This window comes from Bemisia tabaci, chromosome 1, assembly GCF_918797505.1.
Source record: "Bemisia tabaci chromosome 1, PGI_BMITA_v3".
Lineage (NCBI taxonomy): Eukaryota > Metazoa > Arthropoda > Insecta > Hemiptera > Aleyrodidae > Bemisia > Bemisia tabaci.
Genome location: NC_092793.1, coordinates 40728336 through 40755882, shown reverse-complemented (window position 1 = coordinate 40755882; position 27547 = coordinate 40728336). Strand labels below are relative to the sequence as shown.

At 37.9% G+C, this 27547-nt stretch overlaps 1 protein-coding gene across 5 annotated transcripts in view; it reads right to left on the bottom strand.

Moving 5' to 3' along the window:
- gish (casein kinase I gish) overlaps window positions 1-27547 on the bottom strand; it is a 204636-nt gene that overhangs the window by 21237 nt on the left and 155852 nt on the right. For 3 of the 5 annotated variants that reach the window (XM_019053432.2, XM_019053434.2, XM_072301012.1), the window contains exon 11: window positions 3750-3856. In XM_019053432.2, the coding sequence (XP_018908977.1) occupies window positions 3750-3856 (107 nt within the window). Of the gene's footprint in view, window positions 1-3749; window positions 3857-18161; window positions 18195-27547 lie in introns of those variants that run through there. The other 2 variants (XM_072301019.1, XM_072301023.1) reach the window with 1 other exon arrangement.

Here is a 27547-nt window from a genome sequence, read left to right as displayed (position 1 = left end):
GCTTGAAACTTTGAAAAAAATGGGGCATTGTTTGGTGAATGAATTGGGCAAGTCTTAAAGGTACCTGCCCTGAGCCCCAAATGGCCCATTTTGCACGTACCCCTTTTTGTTACCTGAAATGGGCGGAATATTTTCTTTACAGTCCATCCGTGTTAATTTTATGTTGAAATCTATTTATTTTGTATCAATGTTAGAGAGAGAAACTCGAGTCTTAAGATCCTTGCAAACGTAGATAACTCACAGTTTTGTACATACCCCTTTCTTAAAATACTTATTGATGGGAAAAGTTTACAATTTTCGGAAGTAAAAAAATTCGGAAAGTTGTGTGAGTGTGAGAAGGAGCTCTGCTCCTCTACCTTTTCTTTTTTCCAATTGGAAGAAGTATGCTCATTGAAGAATAAAACTTAAAAAAGTTCATCTAAAACTCTGTTACAGGGGGGGAGGGTTCAGATACTGTAGAGACGATAAATGATATGTATCGGAGAAAACGTGAAATCACTGAAAAAGCTGCGATTAAACATAGGTGTAAGCAAGTTCCCACAATCACTCTAAACCTTCACACATTTTGTTTTGCTCTAATCCCTTCAGTTTCGGTTGCGAATATTATTAGAAGTATAGGAAAAATCCAAGGAAAACCTTCAAAAATCTTTGCTTATGAACGCTACAAACTAGTATCGCAAGCTAGAACCTGCAAAAATACAATTCTGCAAATTATTCTATGTACATCTGAAAATTAGAAAAACTGCAAGTACAAACTAAAAAAGCCTGCAAAAAACGAAGCAGAAAAGTTTCGAATTTCCAAATCAAAACTTCGCAGTTGAATCACACACAAGCCAGCTGTCTTAATGGGACTTTCAAAAACTTGGCATGCCTCTAATTTTAACCTGATATGGAGGAAATGCTATTTCTTTGTTAGGTCATGTACAGAGTTAGTTGTGTTAATTATCTCAGTAATTCTTTAAGCTTGGAATAAGAATACAAAGAAGAGCTGTAATATCAACCAATAACTGACAAAAATAGAGAAGCTGCAGTAGTACGGTGGCTAATTACCAAAAAAGGGCAAATAGTGATACAGTTTAGCGGCTTTCAGAGATCAAACTAGATGACATTTGAAGAGTTTTGAGTCGAAGAGGCATTTTCAAAATGGTGGCAGATCCAAGATGGCGGCCATTCAAAATGGCGGCCGGCGCGTACTTTGAGCCGCTATAGATCGAGATCCATTGAACCGATTTTATTTCTCTTTTTTTTGTTTGATAGATAATTGAAAGGCAAATAGAACAAAATCACAAACTTTTTGATTTTGACAATATACAGGGTGTTTTTTCCACAAAACCCGCTTTTTGTGCATTGATAAAAAAGCCTTTAACCCATATATCTTTTAAAATCGCATTATTAAGGCCCCTTTAAATACTCGCCATGTAAAAGAGCGTCTTTTGAGCTTTCCAACGATATATTACATGATAGGTCTATAATTTAAGGTTTTCACACCACTGCGATCCGCGCGACGGCGGCACAGCGCGGGCCTGCATAAATTAATCCAGGGGCATATGTTGAAAAGAAGCCTCCCGTGGAATAGTGAATGGAGCAAGTGTGAAAAGTGGCCTAATCTCTTCTTTTCGATGTGCAGAAAAATAATTTAGATGTTGTCTAGCTCAATTTTGCGTCCAACCCCTCCAATTCAAGATGGCGGCCAAAATGGGGGCTCGGGGGTTGAAGATGTTGGAATTTGTTTTTGATGCCGTGTAAGGGGTCTTTCACTATGTAACTTTGGTCGTAGAGTCCGAATTTGAGGTCCAAAATTGTCTCCGGCTCAAAGGGATGCCCAAAATCCAATATGGCCGCCAAAATTTCCACGATAGGGTCAAATCTCCGAAAGTTGCGTAAAACTGCCAAGTAGTATATCTTTCATAGGGTTTTCTGGGTCGTAAATTTCACCGATGAGGTCAGAATTTCACTACAGGTTTATTGAAGCCCAGAAATTTCAAAATGGTGGCCAATATGGCTGCCGTATGGCACTCGAGGATACGAGCCTAAACAAAATATTTCACTCCGCAACGGCAGCCATATTGGCCGCCATTTTGAAATTTCTGGGCTTCAATAAACCTGTAGTGAAATTCTGACCTCATCGGTGAAATTTACGACCCAGAAAACCCTATGAAAGATATACTACTTGGCAGTTTTACGCAACTTTCGGAGATTTGACCCTATCGTGGAAATTTTGGCGGCCATATTGGATTTTGGGCATCCCTTTGAGCCGGAGACAATTTTGGACCTCAAATTCGGACTCTACGACCAAAGTTACATAGTGAAAGACCCCTTACACGGCATCAAAAACAAATTCCAACATCTTCAACCCCCGAGCCCCCATTTTGGCCGCCATCTTGAATTGGAGGGGTTGGACGCAAAATTGAGCTAGACAACATCTAAATTATTTTTCTGCACATCGAAAAGAAGAGATTAGGCCACTTTTCACACTTGCTCCATTCACTATTCCACGGGAGGCTTCTTTTCAACATATGCCCCTGGATTAATTTATGCAGGCCCGCGCTGTGCCGCCGTCGCGCGGATCGCAGTGGTGTGAAAACCTTAAATTATAGACCTATCATGTAATATATCGTTGGAAAGCTCAAAAGACGCTCTTTTACATGGCGAGTATTTAAAGGGGCCTTAATAATGCGATTTTAAAAGATATATGGGTTAAAGGCTTTTTTATCAATGCACAAAAAGCGGGTTTTGTGGAAAAAACACCCTGTATATTGTCAAAATCAAAAAGTTTGTGATTTTGTTCTATTTGCCTTTCAATTATCTATCAAACAAAAAAAAGAGAAATAAAATCGGTTCAATGGATCTCGATCTATAGCGGCTCAAAGTACGCGCCGGCCGCCATTTTGAATGGCCGCCATCTTGGATCTGCCACCATTTTGAAAATGCCTCTTCGACTCAAAACTCTTCAAATGTCATCTTGTTTGACCTCTTAAAGTGGTATAACACGATTTGCAGCATTTTGCCCTTTTTTTTGGCACTAAGCCAACGTACTAGAAGGAAAAAACACTGAATAGCACAAAAATAGACATTTTCTATATTGAATAAAAAAGGAGTCGGGGGCTCAGACCCTCCTTAGCTATCTTCAAATTTCTCCGTTGATACTCCTCCCGAACAAAACAAAAAAATCTGAAATCAGTTCAATAGAAGCGGAACTAGAGCGATATGGCGTATGCGCTACACTGCTATTTCGGAGGTCCATCGCGTGCCGCCGCCGCGCGGATTAAGATATTACGCAAACTGTTAATTACAGACCCATAGTGTAATATACCGTTGGAAAGCTAAAAACAAGCACTTTCAGAATAAACACATCTTAAATTGCTGGTACGCCCATCCTGAAAAGTTATTTAAATGTAAACGATTTTTGGGTTTCTGAAAAACCGGTTTTTGTGGAAAAAACACCCTGTATATAGTCAAAATCAAAAATTTTGTGATTTTGTTCTATTTGCCTTTCAATTATCTATCAAACAAAAAAAAGAAAAATTAAATCGGTTCAGTGGATCTCGATCTATAGCGGCTCAAAGTACGCGCCCGGGCGCCATTTTGAATGGCCGCCATCTTGGATCTGCCACTAAATTCGAAATGCCTCTTCGACTCAAAACTCTTAAAATGTCATCTACTTTGACCCCTGAAAACCGCTAAACTGTATCACGATTTGCCACTAAGTTGCAACTAGCCACCGTACTACAGGAAAGAAATACACATACCTGGTATCATCAACGATTTCCACTTCAGTTTGCGCAGTGATAGGTGTGTTTGAGTGTCCTGCTGTTGGATCATCATTTGCCAACTCTCCATTAGTAGAACTAACAACCTGAAACAAAAAGAGATTGATTATTATGCTCATTAACCGAGAGATGAAGATATTGCAAGAAGACGCAAAAAAGTATCCGGGATTAGTTTCGTCTGATAAATAGAGATACAACAGCAGATCAAAATAAGCTTCATTTGAGCAAAAACACACACACACACACACACACACACACGCGCGCGCGCGCGCGCGCACATGATACAACTGTACGTAAAAATTGGTTTTTGATAGGCCATGAGCAATCAGCAATAAAAGCTTTAAAGTGTCAAGTCAAAGTCAGCCTTAAAATCAAATCTTTAAATAATTTGTAATTACAAAGAGCGGTAGCCACCCTGTCAAGCCTTTAGAGATCCTCCTCCGAGAGCAGAGAGCTGTGACTGTTTATTTACACGTAACGTCTCAGCAACAGCGTTTTTTTATGATACCTCAGCCAAAACTTAATGAAACTCGAAGCCTTTTGGATTCTGGATCACATAATCTGTGAAATACAGACAGACAAAATTTTGGGATGATTCATAAAATATTTAAATAAAAATCGCTTACTAATTGCCATTTTTCTTGGTGGTAGCATAGAATATTCTATGTTTGCAGAGGTCTTTAATACTTCCTGCAGCACACATTTGGAGATTCCCGGAAGATTACCATGATGGAATTATTATCACCTTGAGGATATATACAGGGTGTCCGGAAGTTAACGTACTTAACTTTCAGGATCGCTTTTTCGGCTCAAAATAAGACTTTTTTTTCCTATACACATATGCCTGAAAACGCCTCATACGTGAGCTATGCGCTTCCAAAGTTGCCATTTTTTTTCCTTCAAATTAATATAGCTCCTCGTCATTTTTTCATAGGTGGTTGAAACTTTGTTAAGGGGGGTATTTTTTAGCGCTCTATTCATTTTTTGTGTTTTCAAGGACGTACGTCTTCAAAAAATGACGTCACAAGCGTTCCCGAATTTGAAAATTGCGATAACTTTTTTGGTAGATGATATTTCGAAAAACGGATTACGGCACGTGAAAGAGCGTAAAAAATGAAGGGGTCAGGGTACTGCACAAAATTTTCCAGAAACGCGTTATTTCGACGCAAAAGAACTTTGAAAAATTTTAAGATTTTCGAAGCTCCTTGCTGTGTAGGCAATTTTTCCTACAAGGATTGAACAATTGCCTACAGAGCAAGGGGCTTCGAAAACCTCGAAGCTATTGAGACGGCTCCCTCACACTTTTTCCAGGCTTGGGACTGGCCCGAGCATCATCCTACGAAAATTGCGGTTAGGCGGCGATATTTTTGGTATCAAATATCCACCGAAAAATCATACTCGGAGGCTTATCGAAAACATGGTTTCAAAGTGTGGTAGTTTCGTAGCATAAGTTTAACAAGTCATGCTTAATAATTACTTGTGAATGCTCGGGGAGGTTTAAAAGGTTTTTTTTGTTTTTTTTTTGGTTTTTTGCATAACAAATGGACGATATCAACAGTAAAATTGAATGGCCCAGTTCACCCACAGGTTTTGTTCAAAATGGGAGCCGTTTACTGCAACGCATGCGTTGTATCTTTTCAAGAGAGACGTTGTCGTCGCTTTTCTCGAGTTTTTCGTCGAGCCTTATCGAAAACATGGTTTTAAAGTGTGGTAGTTTCTTAGCATAAGTTTAACAAGTCATGGCTTGATAATTACTTGTGAATGCTCGGGGCTGTTCAACGCCGCTCCTCTCAATGCAGAGATTCGTGATATCTGCTCTGCACTTATTCATCGAATTTCTTATTTCATGTTCAATGGCAGATCTTGTAAGTACTTTGGGTGCAGTGAAAGGTTCGGAGATTAAATTCAATTCATTTACTTATGTTGATGCTTGCCAATGTGTGTACTGTCGCTCGAAACGATTACCCACACAGTAGCGCGAGAATAGCTAAGAAGCGGATTTTTTCGTATTAAAAAAAAGAAACAACAAAGAACAGAAATTAAACCAAAAAAATGCGGATAAGTTACCTCCAGTGAGGGGGGGGGGGGGGTGTTCTGCATTAGTAAAAGAACTGCCTCGTACAAAATTTCAGGCCAATTGATCAACTTTCAGAGGTCGCATCAGCCGAATTTTTTAAATAATTTTTTCAGTGGGTAGAAATTCTTCATTTGCACTCCACAAATGTGCATTATGGTCTCTCACAACCTCCCATAGCACGTGGCAGCGTTTTGATGAGCGCTCGATCAGATTAAAAATTGAATTCTGATGGTTTTTTCCTCCTCACATTTTGATATACCGATTTCGCAGCACATCAATAATCTTGCAGTTGCAATCAATGTCTTATCATTGTTTCACTATTTGAATATCTTCATCGAATTTCGTCTTTGTCAAAGTATTTCTTTTCATTGAGAAAAGCACGCACTACGGATTGCATGAGATACTGCACGGAGAAAAAAACTTCGTGCGTGGGACCCAAAGTTTAGGTCATATGGATCTCTGAAGTTTTCGGATTGAGCATCCGAACACTTAAGGTCTAGCTGCTGAGGTTTGGATCACACATCCGAAACTTCAGTTCTTACATCTAAAGTATTTCAGATGTGAGAACCGAAGTACTTCGGATGTGAAAACCGAATTACTTCCACACTTTGAAACCATGTTTTCGCTAAGCCTCCGAGTATGATTTTTCGGTGGATATTTGATACCAAAAATATCGCCGCCTAACCGCAATTTTCGTAGGATGATGCTCGGGCCAGTCCCAAGCCTGGAAAAAGTGTGAGGGAGCCGTCTCAATAGCTTCGAGGTTTTCGAAGCCCCTTGCTCTGTAGGCAATTGTTCAATCCTTGTAGGAAAAATTGCCTACACAGCAAGGAGCTTCGAAAATCTTAAAATTTTTCAAAGTTCTTTTGCGTCGAAATAACGCGTTTCTGGAAAATTTTGTGCAGTACCCTGACCCCTTCATTTTTTACGCTCTTTCACGTGCCGTAATCCGTTTTTCGAAATATCATCTACCAAAAAAGTTATCGCAATTTTCAAATTCGGGAACGCTTGTGACGTCATTTTTTGAAGACGTACGTCCTTGAAAACACAAAAAATGAATAGAGCGCTAAAAAATACCCCCCTTAACAAAGTTTCAACCACCTATGAAAAAATGACGAGGAGCTATATTAATTTGAAGGAAAAAAAATGGCAACTTTGGAAGCGCATAGCTCACGTATGAGGCGTTTTCGGGCATATGTGTATAGGAAAAAAAAGTCTTATTTTGAGCCGAAAAAGCGATCCTGAAAGTTAAGTACGTTAACTTCCGGACACCCTGTAGAAACCATATATTGATTGGTATGTATAGAGCCGGCTTTTTACGGACAATGGACATGTTTTTGATTGTTCAATCAGATGAGAAATAAGTTGATATATTGAAGAAAAAGCACGAAAAATCGCCGTATTGTTGCCCATTCTTGCATGTCGATAGCACCCATACTGGGCCTTAGACCCCTTGAAAAAGATAAAGTGCCTCTTCCTCACGCTTAGACTTAAAATCTTGCCCAAATTTTTGAAGTTTCTGTGTACTTTCGAATTTCTATTAACTAAGGAAAGTACAGGTCCACTGAGGGCTGGATTTTTCAACAAGATCAACAATAACACGGAAATATACCATTCCATTCCAAGTTCAACTAGGAAATTGGCAACATCAGACAGGGAATTTGGTTCAATCCCAAATTCCTGAGTTTTAGTATAGAATAGAGAGACGAACGTCACTTATCTATGGTTTTAGGTTTGGTTGTGTCATGCATATAATAGGAAAAGACTCATTGAGTCGCATCTGAACCACGATTACTGATACAAAGAGGTATATGTATCTCCCATAAGAATTGGGCCCGGAACAGAATCTTGTCATACCTTTACCTTTTGTAAAGGAAGGTTAGAGAAGTTAAAAAATGGCAGACTTTTTGGTAAGGACCCCATGGGGGAGGGGGGGGGGTCAAAGAAAAATCAACTTTCAGCCATAACTTTTGAACCGTTGCAGATATCGAGTTGAACTTTTTTTTAAATGAAAGAACATAAAAAGACCTTTCTATTGAATATAAGAAATTGACAATCGGTGAATTTTTGGAAAAATTATGGCTCATCAAATTTTTTGAAAAATTTTAATTTTGAATTTTTCCATTTTTCGACGGGAGGGGTCGCACGAAATGTTATGAATATGTGTGCAAAAGATAGCCCTTGTTCTTCTCTTGAAAATGAAACGAACATGTTGGGGAAATGATTAATTTCGGAGTTTTGCTCTTTCAAAGTTGACGCGACAGGATACGTATATGGGCCTCGGGCCAGAGTCCCGCAGCTGCACCCGGGAGCACCCTCTTTCAAGTTGATCTCCGTAAATGTTTTACATTTTACAAAGGGTTGCCAGCCAAAATATTTTTTTCCATTCCCTGACTTTTCCCTGACTTTCCAATATTTTTCCCTGACTTTTAAGTATGGATCTGACGCAGTCTGTTAAAGTGAAAATGAGAGTCTCGGGCCCGCAACGCGAGCCCGAGACCGCCCGCGCCTAATTCCACGAAAAATCAGAAAAATCCCTGACCAACACCGAAATTCCCTGACTTTCCCTGACTTTTCCCGGTTGATTTTTTTCCCCTGACTTTTCCCGGTTTTCCCGGTCGCTGGCAACCCTGTTTTACAGCATTTTGACGATTTAGTAAGCATACATATAAAGATGAATGTGCCATACGTAATTTCCCTTCCCCCTTTTTATATTTCATCTAAACCAATCTAGAATTTGGAAACGTCCAACTGGCGATTGGCACAGCGGTGGATCCAGAGTGAGTTGGAGGGGGGAAGGCATTTGATGATGTCGAGTGGGGGGTCTGCAGGGTTACCCCTTGACCAAGGGTGGTCTCCTCCGGAAAACTTACAAAAAAAATAGCCCCTCCCATATTGAATAATAAGCAGTTTCAGCACAGCATCTGTGCATTATTCGAAAGATGAAAATTGACGAATAGGTAATATCTCTTTTTGGTATATGGCCTATCTATTTCTGCGGTGTTGCGTAACCTTTGGTTTAGTAAACTTGGTTAAATAGTTCTAAAGATCTGCTTTGACACCATTTCAGTAAATTTTTAGTAGCACTCTCTTTCTCTCTCTCTTCTTGCCCTTTTCCTCCTTTTTTTCTTTCTTTCCCCTCTTTTTGAACCGAGGGGGGGGGGATTGCTAGCCACCATAACTCAAACAAATGCCTCCCCCCTCCAACTCACTCTGGATCCACTGCTGTGCCAATCGCCAGTTGGACGTTTCCAAATTCTAGATTGGTTTAGATGAAATATAAAAAGGGGGAAGGGAAATTACGTATGGCACATTCATCTTTATATGTATGCTTACTAAATCGTCAAAACACTGTAAAATGTAAAACATTTACAGAGATCAACTTGAAATAGGGTGCTCCCGGGCGCAGCTGCGGGATTCTGGCCCGAGGCCCATATACGTATCCTGTCGCGTCAACTTTGAAAGAGCAAAACTCCGAAATTAATCATTTCCCCAACATGTTCGTTTCATTTTCAAGAGAAGAACAAGGGCTATCTTTTGCACACATATTCATAACATTTCGTGCGACCCCCCTCCCCGTCGAAAAATGGAAAAATTCAAAATTAAAATTTTTCAAAAAATTTGATGAGCCATAATTTTTCCAAAAATTCACCGATTGTCAATTTCTTATATTCAATAGAAAGGTCTTTTTATGTTCTTTCATTTAAAAAAAAGTTCAACTCGATATCTGCAACGGTTCAAAAGTTATGGCTGAAAGTTGATTTTTCTTTGACCCCCCCCCCCTCCCCCATGGGGTCCTTACCAAAAAGTCTGCCATTTTTTAACTTCTCTAACCTTCCTTTACAAAAGGTAAAGGTATGACAAGATTCTGTTCCGGGCCCAATTCTTATGGGAGATACATATACCTCTTTGTATCAGTAATCGTGGTTCAGATGCGACTCAATGAGTCTTTTCCTATTATATGCATGACACAACCAAACCTAAAACCATAGATAAGTGACGTTCGTCTCTCTATTCTATACTAAAACTCAGGAATTTGGGATTGAACCAAATTCCCTGTCTGATGTTGCCAATTTCCTAGTTGAACTTGGAATGGAATGGTATATTTCCGTGTTATTGTTGATCTTGTTGAAAAATCCAGCCCTCAGTGGACCTGTACTTTCCTTAGTTAATAGAAATTCGAAAGTACACAGAAACTTCAAAAATTTGGGCAAGATTTTAAGTCTAAGCGTGAGGAAGAGGCACTTTATCTTTTTCAAGGGGTCTGGGTCAGAGGGGTCTACAAAAGGTGAAGGGATGACAAGATTCCGTTCTGGGCCCAATTCTTACGGGAGATGCAGATATACCTCTTACATAAATAAAATAAATGTATTCGTATTGCTTGTCCAGCATTCTTTGGTACGCCGAGTTTCTCATTTTAGAGGGGCCTTTGACAGGAAAATATAAGAATCGAGCACTTCTAGAAAAAAGTATGAGATTTTCAGGGATTCATCTCTACCTTACAGACATTTGATTTAGAAATAGACCCCAAAAATCCGAGACTCCTGGGGGCAAGGGGAGAGCCCAAATTTTGAATAACATCTGAACAATTAATGTCAGCGTAATTTTTTTACAGAAAAACGATGGGAAATTTTAATAGGAACAAAATGGTTTCCTATACATTTTACTAGGGAATCGATATTTAATAGACCGTGAGCCAGCAAGGGGTAACCCTCCCCCCCTCCGTGGGAATTTTGAAAGTGGTGATTTTCTTGAAGCTCTCAACTAGAAGAATAAGATTTTTCTTGTTAACGCGAATTCTATCGTGGTGTGGGGGGGGGAGTAAGCCCCCCCCCCTAAACCCCCCAAAATTGCTCAGAATTCCGACTTTTCCGCGAATTTTCCCATTTTTCTCGAAAAGGCTTAATTTTAAGGCAAAACTCCAAATAACCATTCTGAAAGCTCGTGAAATTTTGGTCTAGAAAAGTTTTAAGTGACTTTCGCCATTATCCGCGGGCCCCCGAAATGGGGCGGCTTAAAATGTCAAAATATCTCAAAGAGGGTTATTCAAAATCGGCGATTTTACCCTACGCTTGGATTTTGCCCGGAGTTGGATATGTTGTTCCCTATCACAAGACACGCCTTTTTCCGGCATTGGCAAGTTCACCCGAAATTTTTCCCGCCCGCTACAGCGTTGCCAAGTTGAAAACGGGCAAATTCCGTAAGTGGCATTAAAATTGAGCTATGAAGTTGCGGTTTTAACGAAAATTCTCTAAAAATTGCGCACTTTCGGGAAATGACCATGGTTTTGATGTCGCATTAATTTTAACATGCATTGTTGCCAATTTTTCGATTTTTAAATTCGACAAATTTTACAAATCCGCAAATACCCAAAAAAGCTATTTTCAAATTTGAATGAAAAGTTGTCTAATCGATAGTTCGTTCGATTTCGCATCCATCGATATATTATAGCTCGCTGGGAAACTTTTGGTTCGCGAGATATCATCATTTTTGTAAACAGCTTTATGGAGCGACGACGCTTTTTGAGTCCGGGCAGATAGAAATTTTAGGCGCTGAATCCGAATTTGACCATTTCATAAAAAAATTGTCACCAAGATGTTGCCAAATTTCGCAAAAATGGCTTAAAATAGATCTTTTTGGCGGATTATGGCCAGTGACTTGCCAGGAGTTGATCAGACGACAAAATTGGTTACTTCCACAGTTAAAACTCGTTAAACTTTCTACAAGCTGAGTCAAATTCTTTCTGCTCACGGCAAAATTAAACGGGCGACAAGCAGAAAACTGAAAAGAAGACACCAAAATTTGCGTGTTTAGTGGTTTTTGTCCCAAGTTTCTTGTTTTCCAATTAAGAGAATGTTTCCTGACTAAACTAATGAACAACAGGAGCAGAATTTAATATAAATGAACAGTAAAATAAAATCGAACATATTCCGGTGTTGCCAAGCTTAAACAAAATACTCGAATTTTCGCTGGTTTTTCGATATTTGTCCTATATTCTTTGTTCACTTCTTATTTTTAAACTATTTAAATGTATCTCTCGTGAAAAATAATACACTTTTGTAGAATATTTTAATGTCAACTTAGATATATACTAATTACTAGGGTATTTAGTTCAGAGAGGAAAAATTCATAAAATAGTGAGTTTTATCAAATTGTGCCAATAAACATTTTGAAACAATCGTGGAAAACTTTCTGCTGAAAAGTAATGAATAAAATGTACTCCTCAGACTGACTTCATTAAAACAAAACAAGACGCATTGCAATGTTGCCAAAATTACGTACAATCATCGAATTTTGGCGGTATTTGACCATTATTATTCATCGTCCTATATTCAGTTTACAGTTTTATTTTATAATTTTGAGGAAATGGAGTTTAATAGAAAAAAGTAACAATACCAAAGTGAAGAAGACGCTCAGGAAAGGGCAATAAGGGGCTTAAAAAGGAACAAGGGCACTCCAAATTACTGAGGACCTGTGAGAGGACAAGGAACTATGGCGGTTAGGCGTCGCGGGGCGCGAGAGACCACTGTTAAAGCGGCTCTTATCTACATATGTAACAATACAATAGTTTGTCGTTACACTCTGTGTAATTCAGATTTTCCTAAGAAATGTTTATTTAGTCGGAAAACAAGAAACTTAGGACAAAAACCGCAAAAAGCGCCAATTTTGGTGTCCTTTTTTCAGTTTGCTGCTTGTCACGCGTTTAATTTTGCCGTGAGCAGAAAGAATTTGACTCAACTTGTAGAAAGTTTAACGAGTTTTAACTGTGGAAATAACCAATTTTGTTGTCTGATCAACTCCTGGCAAGTCACTGGCCATAATCCGTCAAAAAGGCCTATTTTAAGCCATTTTTGCGAAATTTGGCAACATCTTGGTGACAATTTTTTTATGAAATGGTCAAATTCGGATTCAGCGCCAAAAATTATATAGGTAACCATGGAATTAATGCTACCCGGTGTTTTTGGAGGCTAAAATTTCTATCCGCCCGGACTCAAAAAGCGTCGTCACTCCATAAAGCTGTTTACAAAAATGATGATATCTCGCGAACCATAAGTTTCCCAGCAAGCTATCTAAAAAAAATCTAAAAATCTTAATCTAATTCTTATACTATAAATAAACCAACAAATATTAGCTATAGACCTATACCCCCTTATTTTTTGGATATTACTGTTGTTTAACCCTATCAAACTACCAAAGATAGCAGAACTAACAATAACAAATAAAAACCTAGACATACAAAATAGGTAATATAGTAAAATTAAAGGAATTAACTTTATTAAAGTAGATAAAATAAGAAATCTAATTCATTCAAGCTTGCCACAGATTAAAATCAACCAAAAATGAAAAGGAAATATACCCATCTTAACTATTAATCCCAGAGTCAAAATAAAACTACACATATAACCTAAGTTAAATATCGATAAGTTTCGCATCGATGGATGCGAAATCGAACGAACTATCGATTAGACAACTTTTCGTTCAAATTTGAAAATAGCTTTTTTGAGTATTTGCGGATTTGTAAAATTTGTCGAATTTAAAAATCGAAAAATTGGCAACAATGCATGTTAAAATTAATGCGACATCAAAACCATGGTCATTTCCCGAAAGTGCGCAATTTTTAGAGAATTTTCGTTAAAACCGCAACTTTATAGCTCAATTTTAATGCCACTTACGGAATTTGCCCGTTTTCAACTTGGCAACGCTGTAGCGGGCGGGAAAAATTTCGGGTGAACTTGCCAATGCCGGAAAACGGCGTGTCTTGTGATAGGGAACAACATATCCAACTCCGGGCAAAATCCAAGCGTAGGGTAAAATCGCCGATTTTGAATAACCCTCTTTCCGCGAAAATGACCGTTTCGCCGCGATTTCTCGCCAATAACGCGGAGAAGGTTGGTAATATCGAAAAATTGTTTATCCCTAAAATGATAGAGCATTCATTTTTCATACGAGGGGCGGCCTAACCCCTCGTGGGGGGGGGGAGGGGGGCCTCCCCAGCAGTACCCACCCTATAAAAACCGTCAAGACATAGAATAATGAATAGCTTCGCTATAAGAAGCGCCACGGGGACGAATCCGCAACGGGCCTTCGAATGACCTTGAAATGGTCGACAGGCCGAGTGAGCCGAGCGAATACGAGCTGCGCCAAGGATGGTTAACTGAGATTCATAACTAACAACAATGACATGGTTAACTGAGATCGTTCAAGGTCATTGAAAACGCTGTCCTATTGAAAAGGTTGCCGTAGCCCTTCTTATAGCGTCAGCTAGTTATTATTCTATGGTCAAGATTGGCCGCTTCCTTGAAGTAGCATTATGCGCAAAAATGGGCGGCAAAATGAAAACAAGTGGCGTTTGTTCTGAGAGAACATCAGTAAATATGTTTATGCGAGCCTCTAAACCTAACTTCAATCGAAACCTGAGTTTGAAACCAAGGTTCAAATCACGGCATTAACGATACGGAACTAACGAAATGTAGGTTTCCGAAATTTGGGTTTGAAACCTTATTTTACACTGAAGACTAGGTTATCGCACTCCACATAAACGAACCGGAGGTTGAAATTAGTTGAAATTCGACTTCAAATGCGATTTTCAGGTGCGCGATCGGCAATATGGCGGATTTATTATCATAACGTTCGTAAACAACTGGTGCTTATCCCACGATTTAGCTTTAATTTTGCCATTATTCAACATTTTTTACAATCATAATTTTACCATAATTGTTGCTTAAGCACTTTTACGTGATTCCTTCAGTTATATGTGGCTTATTTATCCTTATTTAGCTAAACGTAGGACGTTATTTTCTAGTGAAGGTGTTTAGTGTCAGATGGAATCCAGGCTTATTACTGCTTTTTCAGATTATTCTTGCAACTCTAATCAACATTTTATAACTACAGAAGCAACGCAGGCAAAGAGCTTTACAGGCTACAATTGAGTAATAGCCTTACCTACCAGTTCATCATCTGCGGATAACTTTTTAACTGTATCCACACGATTTGCCTAGGATTTCAAGATAAGGCACCCTGCTTCCCTTTAAGTAGGACACCGAATTTTTTCATTTCAATCTACCGATTAAATTTAAAATCTGATCCAATCAGAGCTGTGTAGCTCTTGAATTTGTGTGTTATCCATGTATCTATTTCCTGGTTGTCCTACTGGAAGTGTGAGACCAGCCACAACCGTGACCTGCTGACTTATTTCTTTGATCCAATCTCTTGTAAATGATGACTCCAATTCTGAGGCCATCATTTATTGAAACTAGTTCAAAGTTATTGCTCCAAAGTATCGTCACTCTTCTCATACTGAGGTAGAAGGAAGGAGATTTTTTGGTGAGTGCTCTGTTATCCAAGATTTGCAATTCGAGATAAAAATACGGTTTTTATTGAGGCGTTGACAATTTTTGGTCGTTGAATCACTTGCCATAATTGAGCCTTGGCGTTAGAGATGCATCAACTGTGGAAAGTGGCTCTGCCTGTGCAAAAATATCTTGTGACAGCAGTGAATGTTAGTAAATGCGCTTTACAGGTAGACTGAAAGCTCCATATTCCAATCTACCCGAATAATTAAATTCAAAAGCATCTTTGAATTGAGTTCATATCGAATCTCAATGGGAGAATAATATACAGTGTAAGCGAAAGAATATCAATGGTAAGGTTGGGTTTGTGTCTTGGGTTAGTGAAATGCAATGGCAGGTTCTGAAATCTTGTTTGTCAGTTGCTCTTTACATGAGTCACCTTTGAAAATCAAGTTTAAGAAAAAAAACACATAGGTAGGCAAACAGTAGTAGGTAGCTTGCCTATTTTCTTCCTGTCTTGCTCATGGACTCGGAGAGCAGTCGGAAAGAGGGGTGAGAAACAGGATTTCAGCGCGTGTCTCTGGGAATGTGGAAATTTAAAATTTGTGAAGCGTCATCAGTTTGTTAAGATTGTCACCGTCCGTTGCCTCAAGAGGATTTTGACGCTTCTGCTTCAGCAATACATTGTTGACCTATCAATGTCCACTTATTTTGATCATATTTTGAAGGAGGGATTCCCATAAGTATTCCCGATTAGTTATTTGTTTCACTACAATAATGGCAGACATACAATCTTTACGACACCATGGAGAGAAGGTGCGGTGCTTTACTGGATTAGCACTCCTACACTTTCAATGCCTATATCTACCTATTGTAAGATCATTAGAAGCTTAATAAACAGCATGATGAATTTCTGCGCCTGCCACAATTATTTTTAACATCACTAAAATTACCTACGGCAACTTTTCTGAACTCAGAATATAAGCTCGAGCATGATTTGAAGGGTTGTTGAGATTACTTAGGTATTCATTCAATTTTTAAATATGAATGTAAAATGATTAAAAATCCACTGTCATTTTTCCAACTGTTGCTCAGAGAGTCAGTAAAGGCTTTTCTAGTGAAGATGAAGCCTCCGCTTATATACTGCGGAAAAATTGTGGAACATATACACGGGATAAAAGAGTAATAATAATTTTATTGAATCAATTCATTGTGAAAAAATTAAGTATAGCTTGTGAAAATGGCGCCAACGCATGAAATTCAAGTTCAATCGAAAATATGCGCATAAACAGCGCCAGAATCGGAAAGTTTGATTTCCCGCGAAAGTCGGGTTACAGCGCCCGCATAAATCCGACGGCGAAAACTTGCATTACAAACTCGGGTTTCGTGAAACCTCAGTTTCGAGCATCGCATAAACGTAGCTACTGTGACTTCTTGTGGGAGGTGACAGGGGGGAGGGAGGTACATCCTCCTCCCTCCCCCTCCCATCCCCCCAAAAAATAATCACAAAAAACGTTAATTAATTAAACGCGAAAATTCCACTTTGTAAGACGACTTTCAAGGCTTGTCATTAACACGCTTACACTAACAAAATTTCACGAGGGGGGAGGGGAGAAGGGTTCATCCTCCCCCCTCCTCTTCCACCCCTCCCCCCAAAAAATAATCACGAAAAAATTTAAATAAACGCGAAAATTCCATACTCTAAAAGGCGACTTTCAGGGCATGTCATTGTCACGCTCACACTAATATAATTTAATGAGGGGGGGGGGGGGCGTTAGACATCTTAGCCTCCCCAGCCAACATTAAAAAAGGGTGGGGGAGGGGTAATTTAAAAACGTCACTTGCTTCATAATAGGAGGGACGGGGAAACCTATCTGCAGTAGGAGAATTTTAAGATTTGAAGGGATACATAATTAAATCAGGGTACGTAGAGATACTATTTTATTTTTTGGAAATTACTGAAACTGAGGGGAGCTTATTCATAATTGACGGAAATGTACATTCTTAAGCGTATGTCAACATTTTATAAACGTTTGGAGAATAGGCTCAAAGTGTATTGGATCGTTTGCCGAAGTATTCAATCATTCATTTGGTCACAGGGGACGAAAGGAGTGGTATATATGAAATCATTAAACAATGCAGAGGTCCCTTGCGAATAAAAATTTAGATGTGTAATAATTATAAGCTTGTTCGTAAGTTTAACTTGAGTCAAATTAATAATTTTATTGTAGATTTAGGTTCACCCTCAAATATTTCGTATTTTTGGAGAGTGCCCCAGTGGAGTGGTTTCTTATTCTTGGAGTGGAGTTTTGCCCTAAAATCAAGCCTTTTCGAGAAAAGTGGGAAATTCGCGGAAAAGTCGGAATTCTGAGCAATTTTGGGGGGTTTAGGGGGGGGGCTTACTCCCCCCCCCCACCACTATAGAATTCGCGTAAACAAGAAAAATCTCATTCTACTAGTCGAGAGCTTCAAGAAAATCACCACCTTCAAAATTCCCCGGGGGGGGGGGGGGGGGTTACAGCTTGCTGGCCCACGGTCTATAAGGTAAGGCGTAAAATGGGAAAAACCATCGGGGGACGGGGAGCGAGCCGCTCTGAGGCAGATCCACGTGCTGCCTGCCGGCTGCCCCCGGACGCGCGCGACAGTATAGTACGGTGTTACTGACAAAACAAAAGATTGTCTTTGTTTAATCTCAACAATGCGCAGTTTTGAAAATAATTATGAATATATATCGTACTGCCAGAATACTTTTCCGTAATATTATAAGACTTACTCAGTGTAGTATGGTGTTACTGACAAAACGACAGCTTGTCTTTGTTTAACCTCAACGATGCACAGTTTTAAAAATAATTATGAATAAACCATACTGCGTAAATACTTTATATACACACACACAAATTATAAAACTTACATTTTATAAGTAATACATATTGACAAGCACAAGGCAAAATGCTCAAATTTGAAAGCGCCGCCCCAATCGGTGGATCGAATCAATGGAAGGGGTCAGTTATCGTGCATCACACGTCCTGTTTTCTCTGATTACAGAGCTCTCCTACCCTTAAAACAGAGCAAATTAGTATGTAAATGAAAAAATGAAAAAATAGAAGAAGGAGTAACAAATAGTAATCTCAAAAATTACAAGAGGAGATTAGAAAAGTTACTCAAACTCTATTTTCTGTTTCAAACCTCAAAACGTCTGATATCATTTGAGGTTAAGATTTTTAAAATGTAGGTACGTACACACCTGACCTACAACAAGCAAAACGACAGTTAAGTGCTGAGAGTCCTTGTATGTTAGTCTCTGACACAACCAGCTTACCTTTGAAAAAAGTTAAAATCGTTGGATTTGTTTCCTATGAGAAGATGCTGAGGGGTGAAACAAGCAGTTCTTCTAACGCTGCCCTTTCAAACTCAAACTTTGAAATATTTGATATCTTTTGAAGTCAAGATTTTCAACCATCTCCTAATCTACCTTTCATTTACGTTTTGCGTTTAAGTAAAAAAAATCCACTCTCATACATCAATGAACTTTACTTGATTTTTCGCTAATTATTCGCCTTCATTCCAGGTAGCCGCAACTCTTCTTACCTACAATAGCTATGTATGGAACTGTTGTAATACTTATGGGACCTTACTTGTTTGGACCAAGAATAGAATAAATATTTTGAATTCAGATTGTGGCACCCTCTTTGAAAATTTAAAAAAAAGTCGATAGCCCAGTAAATGAAGACATAAGGGACCTGTTTTCAGCCAAAAATTAACGTACGGCTGGATTTTGGCCCCATCGATTCTATATACGAAATAGTGTTTTTAGCCAAAAGCCTCCATGAATCCTTTGGGGGATTCCGCCCAGTGGTCTGATGAAGTTTTTTTTTTTTTTTTTTTTGAGTTTATTTTTGGCTTCTATTCCTTTATATTGTTAAGATAGGAATCTACAGTCACCTATAGTAGTGGGGCCGATAAGTGGAAAATATCATAAGAATCGTGCACTTCTGGAAGAAAGCATGAAAATTTCAGGAATTCATCTCTACCCTGTAGACATTCGATTCAGACATAGACCCCAAAAATCTGAGCCCCCTGGGGGGGCAGGGGGGCCCCCAAATTTTGAATTTTGAATAACTACTGAACGGCTAATGTTAGCGTAATTTTTTTTAAGCAGGACGATAGGAAATTTTATCAGGAACAAAAATGGTTCTTATGAATTTTTCTGTGGGATCGATATTTAAGGCGTGAAACGGGAAAAACCATCGGGGGACGGGGAGCCGGCCGTTCTGAGGCAGATCCGCGCAATGCGCTGTTTGCCCGGGACGCGCGCGGCGGCGCAGTACGGTGTTACCGACGAAACAGCCGCTTGTCTTGGTTTAATCTCAACGATGCGCAGTTTTAAAAATAATAATGAATTTACCGCACTGCCTAAATACTTTTCCTCAGTAATATAAGCTCTACTTTTTATTAGTAATACATAAAAACAAGCAAAAGCGAAATACTCCAATGTGAGAGCGCCGAGTCAATAGGAGGAATCGGTCATCGCGCATCACGCGTCTTGTTTTCTCTGAATGCAGAGCTTTTCCGACCTCATTACAGAGTGAATCACCCTTTCCTCACGTAAGTTTTGTACAGGATTACATTTTTTTAAGATATTAGAGCGAAATAACAAGTTTTAATACGATTTTGACCCACTTTTTCATGACTATTGGAAATGGCGGAACCTTCGTAACTTATTTATAGCTTATTTTTCATGTTACTTTCGGCAAATGAGACAATGAGCTGCTTACATAACCAAGAGTTTTGCAAAACATGGTAGAGACATTAATTGAGGAGTGAGGAGGGAGAGGAGGGGGGCTCCACAGTCCCTTCGCCACTATAAGGTTACCAGATTTCCTTCAAAATGAAGGAAATATCGTTTTTTCGTTCATGTTCATTGGTTTCTCGCAATTGCATAGGTACTGATTCATACGGAACATTCCGACAATATTCTTTTTTCCTCTTTTTCCCTCCAGCCAGTCAATAGAAGTTTTCATTTTCATGAACTCCCCATTTTTTCAGTATTCAACAAATATGCATATTTCAAAAAAAAAAGATCAATACATTAAATAAATGATAAAAAAGCAGATATCTGAATACTATCGCCTCTTTTTATCGAGTCACCCTTGAAGATATTATTGGTACTTACCACGACACATAGAAAATGGAATGAGCAGTAAAAAAAATCCATGTATATTATCTTACATTTTGTTGTATGGAATTTAGAGTGGAGTTGGTAACATTTGTATTGAAAAAAATATTAATATAGGAGGAAATTTATTTATCATGCAGGTTCTGATTCTTTAAAGAACCTCTGAGAAGGACCAGGCCTCAGGAAGAAATTCATTGCATTTCTTCTTTTTCAACCCGCAAATCTCGTACCGATTTTTGATTTGTATGGAGCTCATGGAAGAGTTCTAGGTAAGTATGTCGGAGACAATTTTCAAGAAACGGGACTTGCAAAATATGCAATGCACAAAAGGTACACCTTAAACTTTATCGTACGTAAATGGCACTGATCGAATTAGCTTTAGAGATTATCAAAAGGTTAATTTATCGTCAAAATATCAACAAATCAGTCAAAATCAGTAATCAGTAATCAGTTGCAAAATTACCGAGATTGCGGAATATCGTACCTATGATGCGCTGACATAAGAGCAGGGTAGGTTCCCAGTACTTAGGCGCGACTTCCAATCACTCAAATGGACCGTTTTGACAGATTAGCGGATACGGCGGCTAGTTATTACTTAATAATATTCTTTGTACTGTACAAGAAGCAGTCCAACAAAGGTTTTTTGGGGGTCATTTATCCCTATCAAGCTTTCTCAAGATTCTTTTGCCGTTTTTTTGGAGCAAGTTTTGAAGGTGGTTTTGGTCCTCTTAAAAAAATGCCTGTACGTAGCAATGATGTACCAAAATGTTCCTGAAAGAGAGGAGAATAAGCATGTTTTTATGTATGCTCATTGTTTACAAAATTAGGCTCCCTGTCTTAAGTAAGCATATTTAGATACCATCCTGATGTCGCAGCACCGAGAGAAAGAGAAAGAAAAACACTTTAAAATCATTTTTCAGGTCATCGTGGTACACAAATAAGATTTGTGACTTTTAGCCCCCCCCCCCCCCTTCCCGAGACAACTGTGCCTCAGATTTTATTCCGTTCAACTGATGTCTGATGCAGTTATCTCGGATGCTGTAATAAAACTTGACAAACCCATACAACAAAACAATTCGGAACTCCAGCACTTAACCCCTTCTCTTTCTGTTGCCGTGCGCTCGCTTGTATACATATATTACCTGCATAAGTTGAGCCCTATTTTAAGGCTTTATAGGTCGTACGATATATTCACAATACTTTTAAAACTGCGCATCGTTGAGATTAAACCAAGACAAGCGGCTGTTTCGTCGGTAACACCGTACTGCGCCGCCGCGCGCGTCCCGGGCAAACAGCGCATTGCGCGGATCTGCCTCAGAACGGCCGGCTCCCCGTCCCCCGATGGTTTTTCCCGTTTCACGCCTTAAATATCGATCCCACAGAAAAATTCATAAGAACCATTTTTGTTCCTGATAAAATTTCCTATCGTCCTGCTTAAAAAAAATTACGCTAACATTAGCCGTTCAGTAGTTATTCAAAATTCAAAATTTGGGGGCCCCCCTGCCCCCCCAGGGGGCTCAGATTTTTGGGGTCTATGTCTGAATCGAATGTCTATAGGGTAGAGATGAATCCCTGAAATTTTCATGCTTTCTTCCAGAAGTGCACGATTGTTATGCTTATCGGCCCCACTATAGACAGAGGAGGTTATTAATGGTACAAGGGGTTTAAAGAATAAGAGTGTATAGTAAGATTTTTTTAAGGTTTTTAGAGAGTTGGTTGGGTATATAGTAAGGTAAGAGTCCCCTACACCAGCTTCACGCTAAGAGGCTCAACATAGAGACTAGTAAGAAAATAATTGACTGAGCCATGGAGAACATAGCAAGTGAACAATCAGGACAAGTTGTTTGGTAGGGATTAGTCGGGTTGTATGAATTACTGGGTTGGATTAGTGGAAATTTAGTAGTTATGGGATAGGACCTTTAGAGGGATATGTTATTGGTAGTTAGGAAGTTATTTATTATTTTACATTTTCTTAACGAAGGTTTATGTAATAATGAAGTTATATTGTAGGGGGGGAGATATTTTATATTTTTTAAGTCTTGAAACATTTTATCTCTGTCTTTTAGTTTTTCGCATTGGAAGAGGATATGGTTTAGATCGCCTAGCAGGCCACATTCACATTTATCGGTATCTTTGAGGTTTATGCGTTTAAGGTGAGTTGGGAATAGACCATGTCCTATTCGTAATCTTATAAAGTTCTTAATAGAGGATCTGTTCCAATGGAATTTGTGGAACCATGGTTTTTTTGATATTTTTGGTTGGATTAATTTTAGTTTTTGCCCTTTCCAAGTGCAAGCATTCCATTCTAAGTTCCATTCTTTGAGCATATTCATCTTTATGACTGGTAGCAATTGTTTGTAATGAAGTTTATTGTTAATTTTATTAGCTAGTGGGAGGATTTTTGTTAGGGCATCTGCTTTTTCATTGCCAGGAATGCCAACATGGCTAGGTATCCATAGCATATGGATATTATTATTTTGGTTATTGAAAAGGGGCCTTTTAGTGTTCATTAAAGTAGGAGTTAGATCGTTTTTACGATTTAGAAGGGTGGTTAAAACGCTTTTAGAATCCGAGCATATAAGGAGATCTTTTATATTATTTTTAATAATGTATTTCACGGCTTCTTCTATGACTATAGCTTCGGCATCGAAAATTGTAGAATATTCAGAGAGTCTAAATAGTTTGAAAAAGTCATTTACTGTAAAGACAGCAGTTACATACGTATCTGTTTTCGCTCCATCTGTGAATATTTGGGTCATTTGATTGTACTTAGTATTGAAATGGTCTCGGAATTTATTACGAATTATGGATTGATTTTCAATTTCGTTTTTTTTTTATATTTAGAAAGTCGATTGATGGTTGGAAGTATTGAAATTTAGGGTCTTGGCATAATGAGGGTGGTAAGCTAACCTTAGCAATCTCTTTCTCGTATATTTTTAATTTAAGCCATCTATGGACAATTAGAGGGAATTGTTTATTTGACGACCAGGGGCTATTAAAGACAGACATTTCCAAGAGTTTGAGGTCATTAATGATCGAATTGTTTTCATAGCTCATAGCTTTTATAATTAGCTTATCTGTTAGGTAGTTGAACCTATGTTGGATAGTGGGGATTGCTGATTCTACAATAAGGTTATTAGTATGTGTTGAATTTAGAGCGCTTAGAACTTTTCTGATACATTGGTTTTGTATTTTATTGGTTTTATCTAAAATTTCATAGTTATTGCAGTAGACAGTGATGCCATAATCTATTATTGGTCTTATCATGCTAAGGTATAAGAGTCTAGAAACATTTTGATTGACACCCCATGCGGCTCCATTTAGGTATGATAGAATATTTAGTTTCGTCTCTACTTTTTCTTTAATAAATTTAAGGTGGGAGTGCCATTTCATTTTATTATTAAATATGAGGCCAAGATATCTAGCATTTGATGAGATAGGAATGTTAATATCATTAAGATTAATAGAGTAGTTAGGAGGGATTCTACGATTAGTGAAAATTAGGATTTTAATTTTTTTCATAGAGAAGTCTAATCCTAGTTCATAGATTTCTGTTTGAAGGTTATAGAAGTCCCTTACCACCACATTGATTGCTTCATCTAGGCATTTATTTTGGGAGAAAATGTTAACATCGTCTGCAAATTCTGAGATATGGCTAAAGAAGGTTAGTTTAGAATGTAGGTTAGCAGAGTATATTAGGTATAACAAGGGGCTTAGAATGCCTCCTTGTGTAAGTCCTTTTGGTATTCGGCGAGGACCCATCGTTGTGAATTGATTTCGGAGGAACATATCGTTATTAGTAATTAGATTTAGGATTATTTTAGTGAAATCTGGGTTTATTCCTTTGGACAGAAGTTTCTCAAATAGGATGTCATAATTTACATTATTATAGGCATTTTCTATATCCAGGAAAATAGTGGGCGTGTATTCTTTATTTCCTATAGCTTTGTACGCTTGCGTGCTAAGTTGGATCAAGTTGTGGCAGATATTTTTACCTTTACGAAAGCCAAATTGAAATGGGGAGAGCTTGTTATTGGATTCTAGGAAGTATTCTAGTCTGTTAAGTAGAATCCTCTCAAATAATTTTCTAATAGCTGAAATAATCCCGATTGGGCGATAAGATCTAGCAGAATTAGGATCTTGGTCCGTTTTTAACTGGGCAAATATTAAAATTGTTTTCCATGATTCAGGAATTTTTTTTGTTAATAGTATCTCATTAAATATGTTGCACATATGTTGTTGAGCCATTGTAGAAGCTTTATTGATACATTCTATTGGTATATTATCTAAACCTGGATTTTTCTTTTTTAATTTAGCTAAAGCAAGTTTTAATTCTTCTATAGAAATTTTTTCCCATGATTCATTGAACGTAGAGAGGTCATTCCATTGATTGGCATATTGGGAATCAGGAGTGAGGTTGTGGAGGAAGTCGTCCGTCCAATCATTATTTTTGTTGGGGTGGGGAATCAGGGCTCTCTTAAGAATTTTCGTTTCTTCAAATATAATTTTGGCAGGGGTTTTATGGTTTAAGTTATTAGTAAATATCTTCCATTGTATTCTTTTTTGTTTTTTCGTAACAAGTTTAAATTGAGCTCTTACTTTCGCCCATTCGAGGTAAATATTTATACTAGGATTATTTTTATAGGCTAAAGCTAAACTGTCTCGTTTGTTTTTTAGATTTTGACATTCTTCATTCCACCATGGGATTTGTTTGTATAGTTTCCTCTTTTTATTTGACGATTTTTGAGTATTATTATTGTAAGAAAGAAATGGATATCGTGAGTTGTATTCTTGTTGTTTACTTAGGTAGAAAGCTTGTTCAATGATCTCGATGAATTTATCATACGAATATTTTTCGTCCGTTAAGTGAGAGTCTAGTATTCTTCTGTAGTAAGACCAGTCTTTTAGTTTACATTTTATCAAAGGGTCCACATTTGACGTTGGGGAGTTAGAGGTCGGTATAGGTTGTTTGTTAAGCATATAGATGCAAGGGAAATGGTCACTTCCCCCAGTGAGAAGTGCCTCCCACTCTGAGTTAACAGCCGGGGAATTTGATATAAATGCTAAATCATTAAAAAACGGTCCTTGGTTGGGAGCTGATTTCCTGGTGGGTTGAGGATTTAGAGAATTTATATTAAACAGATTAAGGTCTTGGCTTATTTCCATAAGGGTCGAACCTTTGGAATCCGCGAATTCATAGCCTCAAGTAGGGTGTTTAGCATTACGATCTCCTGCCCAAAAAAGGGTTTTATTGGATAAGTTGTTAATAATGAAGAAATTATTAAAGTCATTTGTAGTATATTTACTGGTGGGATTGATGTACATGTTAAGTAAGTACAGCTCTGAATTATCTATCATTAATTTGGTTACTTGACTTTCTATTCTTTTAGTTTGTAAATTATCATTACGTAAGGGAACCGGGGTCGAATTATATTTTAATTTAACTAGGGTTAATAAACCACCATATCCATCAGCTCTATCTAATCAGTAGCTATTGTAGCCCGGGAATTTCTTAATGTAATTAGGATTCATCCAAGTTTCTGCTAACATTATTATGTCTGGGTCTTGTTGGTTTATAAGGAGTCTTAGATCTACCTCATTCGATATTAGGGAACGGATGTTCCAATTAAGTATCTTGAAGTTTTTGGGGATTTTTAATTTATTGGTAAGAGGCATATTTGGTCGGAATTTTAGGGAATTTCTTTGTTTTAGGATTTAATAGTATTAGTGATATAGGAACATTTATGTAAACTTTATTCACTTTTAAATGTCTTGGGGATATTACTGTTGGAAAGTCTAGATTATCTATATTTACTTTTTTTATTTTAAATTTCTTTTTATTTTTAGTTCTCATATTGTCGCTTAATCTTATTAGAATAATGTCTTATTAGTTAGGGTTTTTTTTTCAGGGATTTTTTTATTAAGAGATAGTGGTGATTGTTTAGCTGTTATATTATTTTAATTAGGGGTAGGTAATTGTTTTGGAGGGATTGATTTCTTTTCAATATTCAGATTAATTGGATTGCTTTTTGTTTGATTACCTGTCTGATTTGCGAGAGACGGGTTATAGTTAGAGTTTGAGGAATATGTTTGTTTTGTATGGATAGTTGAATTATTTGAAGAAGATGGGGTATTGGGGTTTCCTTCCGTAGGAGACTTTTAAGGTAACGACCAGAAACCTTTCTTAGGTTCTATTTCTTTATTAGTTACATCTCCAGGGATTTGACTATGGTATTTATTAAGCCATTGGTCCGACGGGAAATTCTCTTCTACATTTTTTTTTGCTTTTTTACGGGTGGGAGACGGGGACGAAACTATCTCTGAATATGGTCTGCGTAGATCTTCAATGGTATATTGGTGTTTATCATTTATGTCTGTTCCAATTGAATCTAGTTGTTTATATTTATTTTTTTAACATAGGGAAGTTACTAATATCCAATTCCTTTATATCAATGGGTTGACCTTCTTTTAGTTTAGTTTGAATCGCTTTTAAACGAGCAGCCAAGTCTATTGATTGGGAGTGTTCTTCCTTTACTTTCTGAATTTTAGACGCTTCTTTAAAAGAAAGGTTTTGGGTAGACATTATTTGTTTTATCGCTTTTTGTTTTATCAATTCAGGGCATGTAATCGAGAATGTAAGGTGGGCTTGTTGGCAGTGATAGCACTTCATTTGGTTGGGGCAAATATCATGGGCTGCATGGATCTCAGCACATTTGTGGCATCGGGGTTGGCTTTTACAAATCCGATTACCATTAAAGTCGGCGCGGTGTCCATAATTCAGGCAGTTAAGACATTTCACTAAGTTATATACATATGTAAGGGGTGGTAGAGCATTTTGAGTAGAAAATGTAAAGAAAGTCAGGGGTTACAGACCCCTCCCATAGTACATCTAATTTAGCTGTGGGGATCAAAGCGTTATCATCATTTTTCCGATATATTCGTCTAGCGCTAATGATATTTGAATATTTATCTTGTAGATACTGACCTATCGCATTAATCGTAAGGTCCGTATGGACATTATTTACTATGATTCTACGAGTAGTGTATTTTAACGGGATAAAACAATTACATCTTTCGTAAGGGATTAGTTTTGCGTAGTTCTCAATAAGGTTATTAGCATAGTCTTTATTCAACAATTCAATATGGATCATATCTTTGTTTATTCTTTGGATATTCTTAATACCTTCTATTCTGTTAGAGTATAACAATTCACCAATTAGAGTTAGATGTTTAT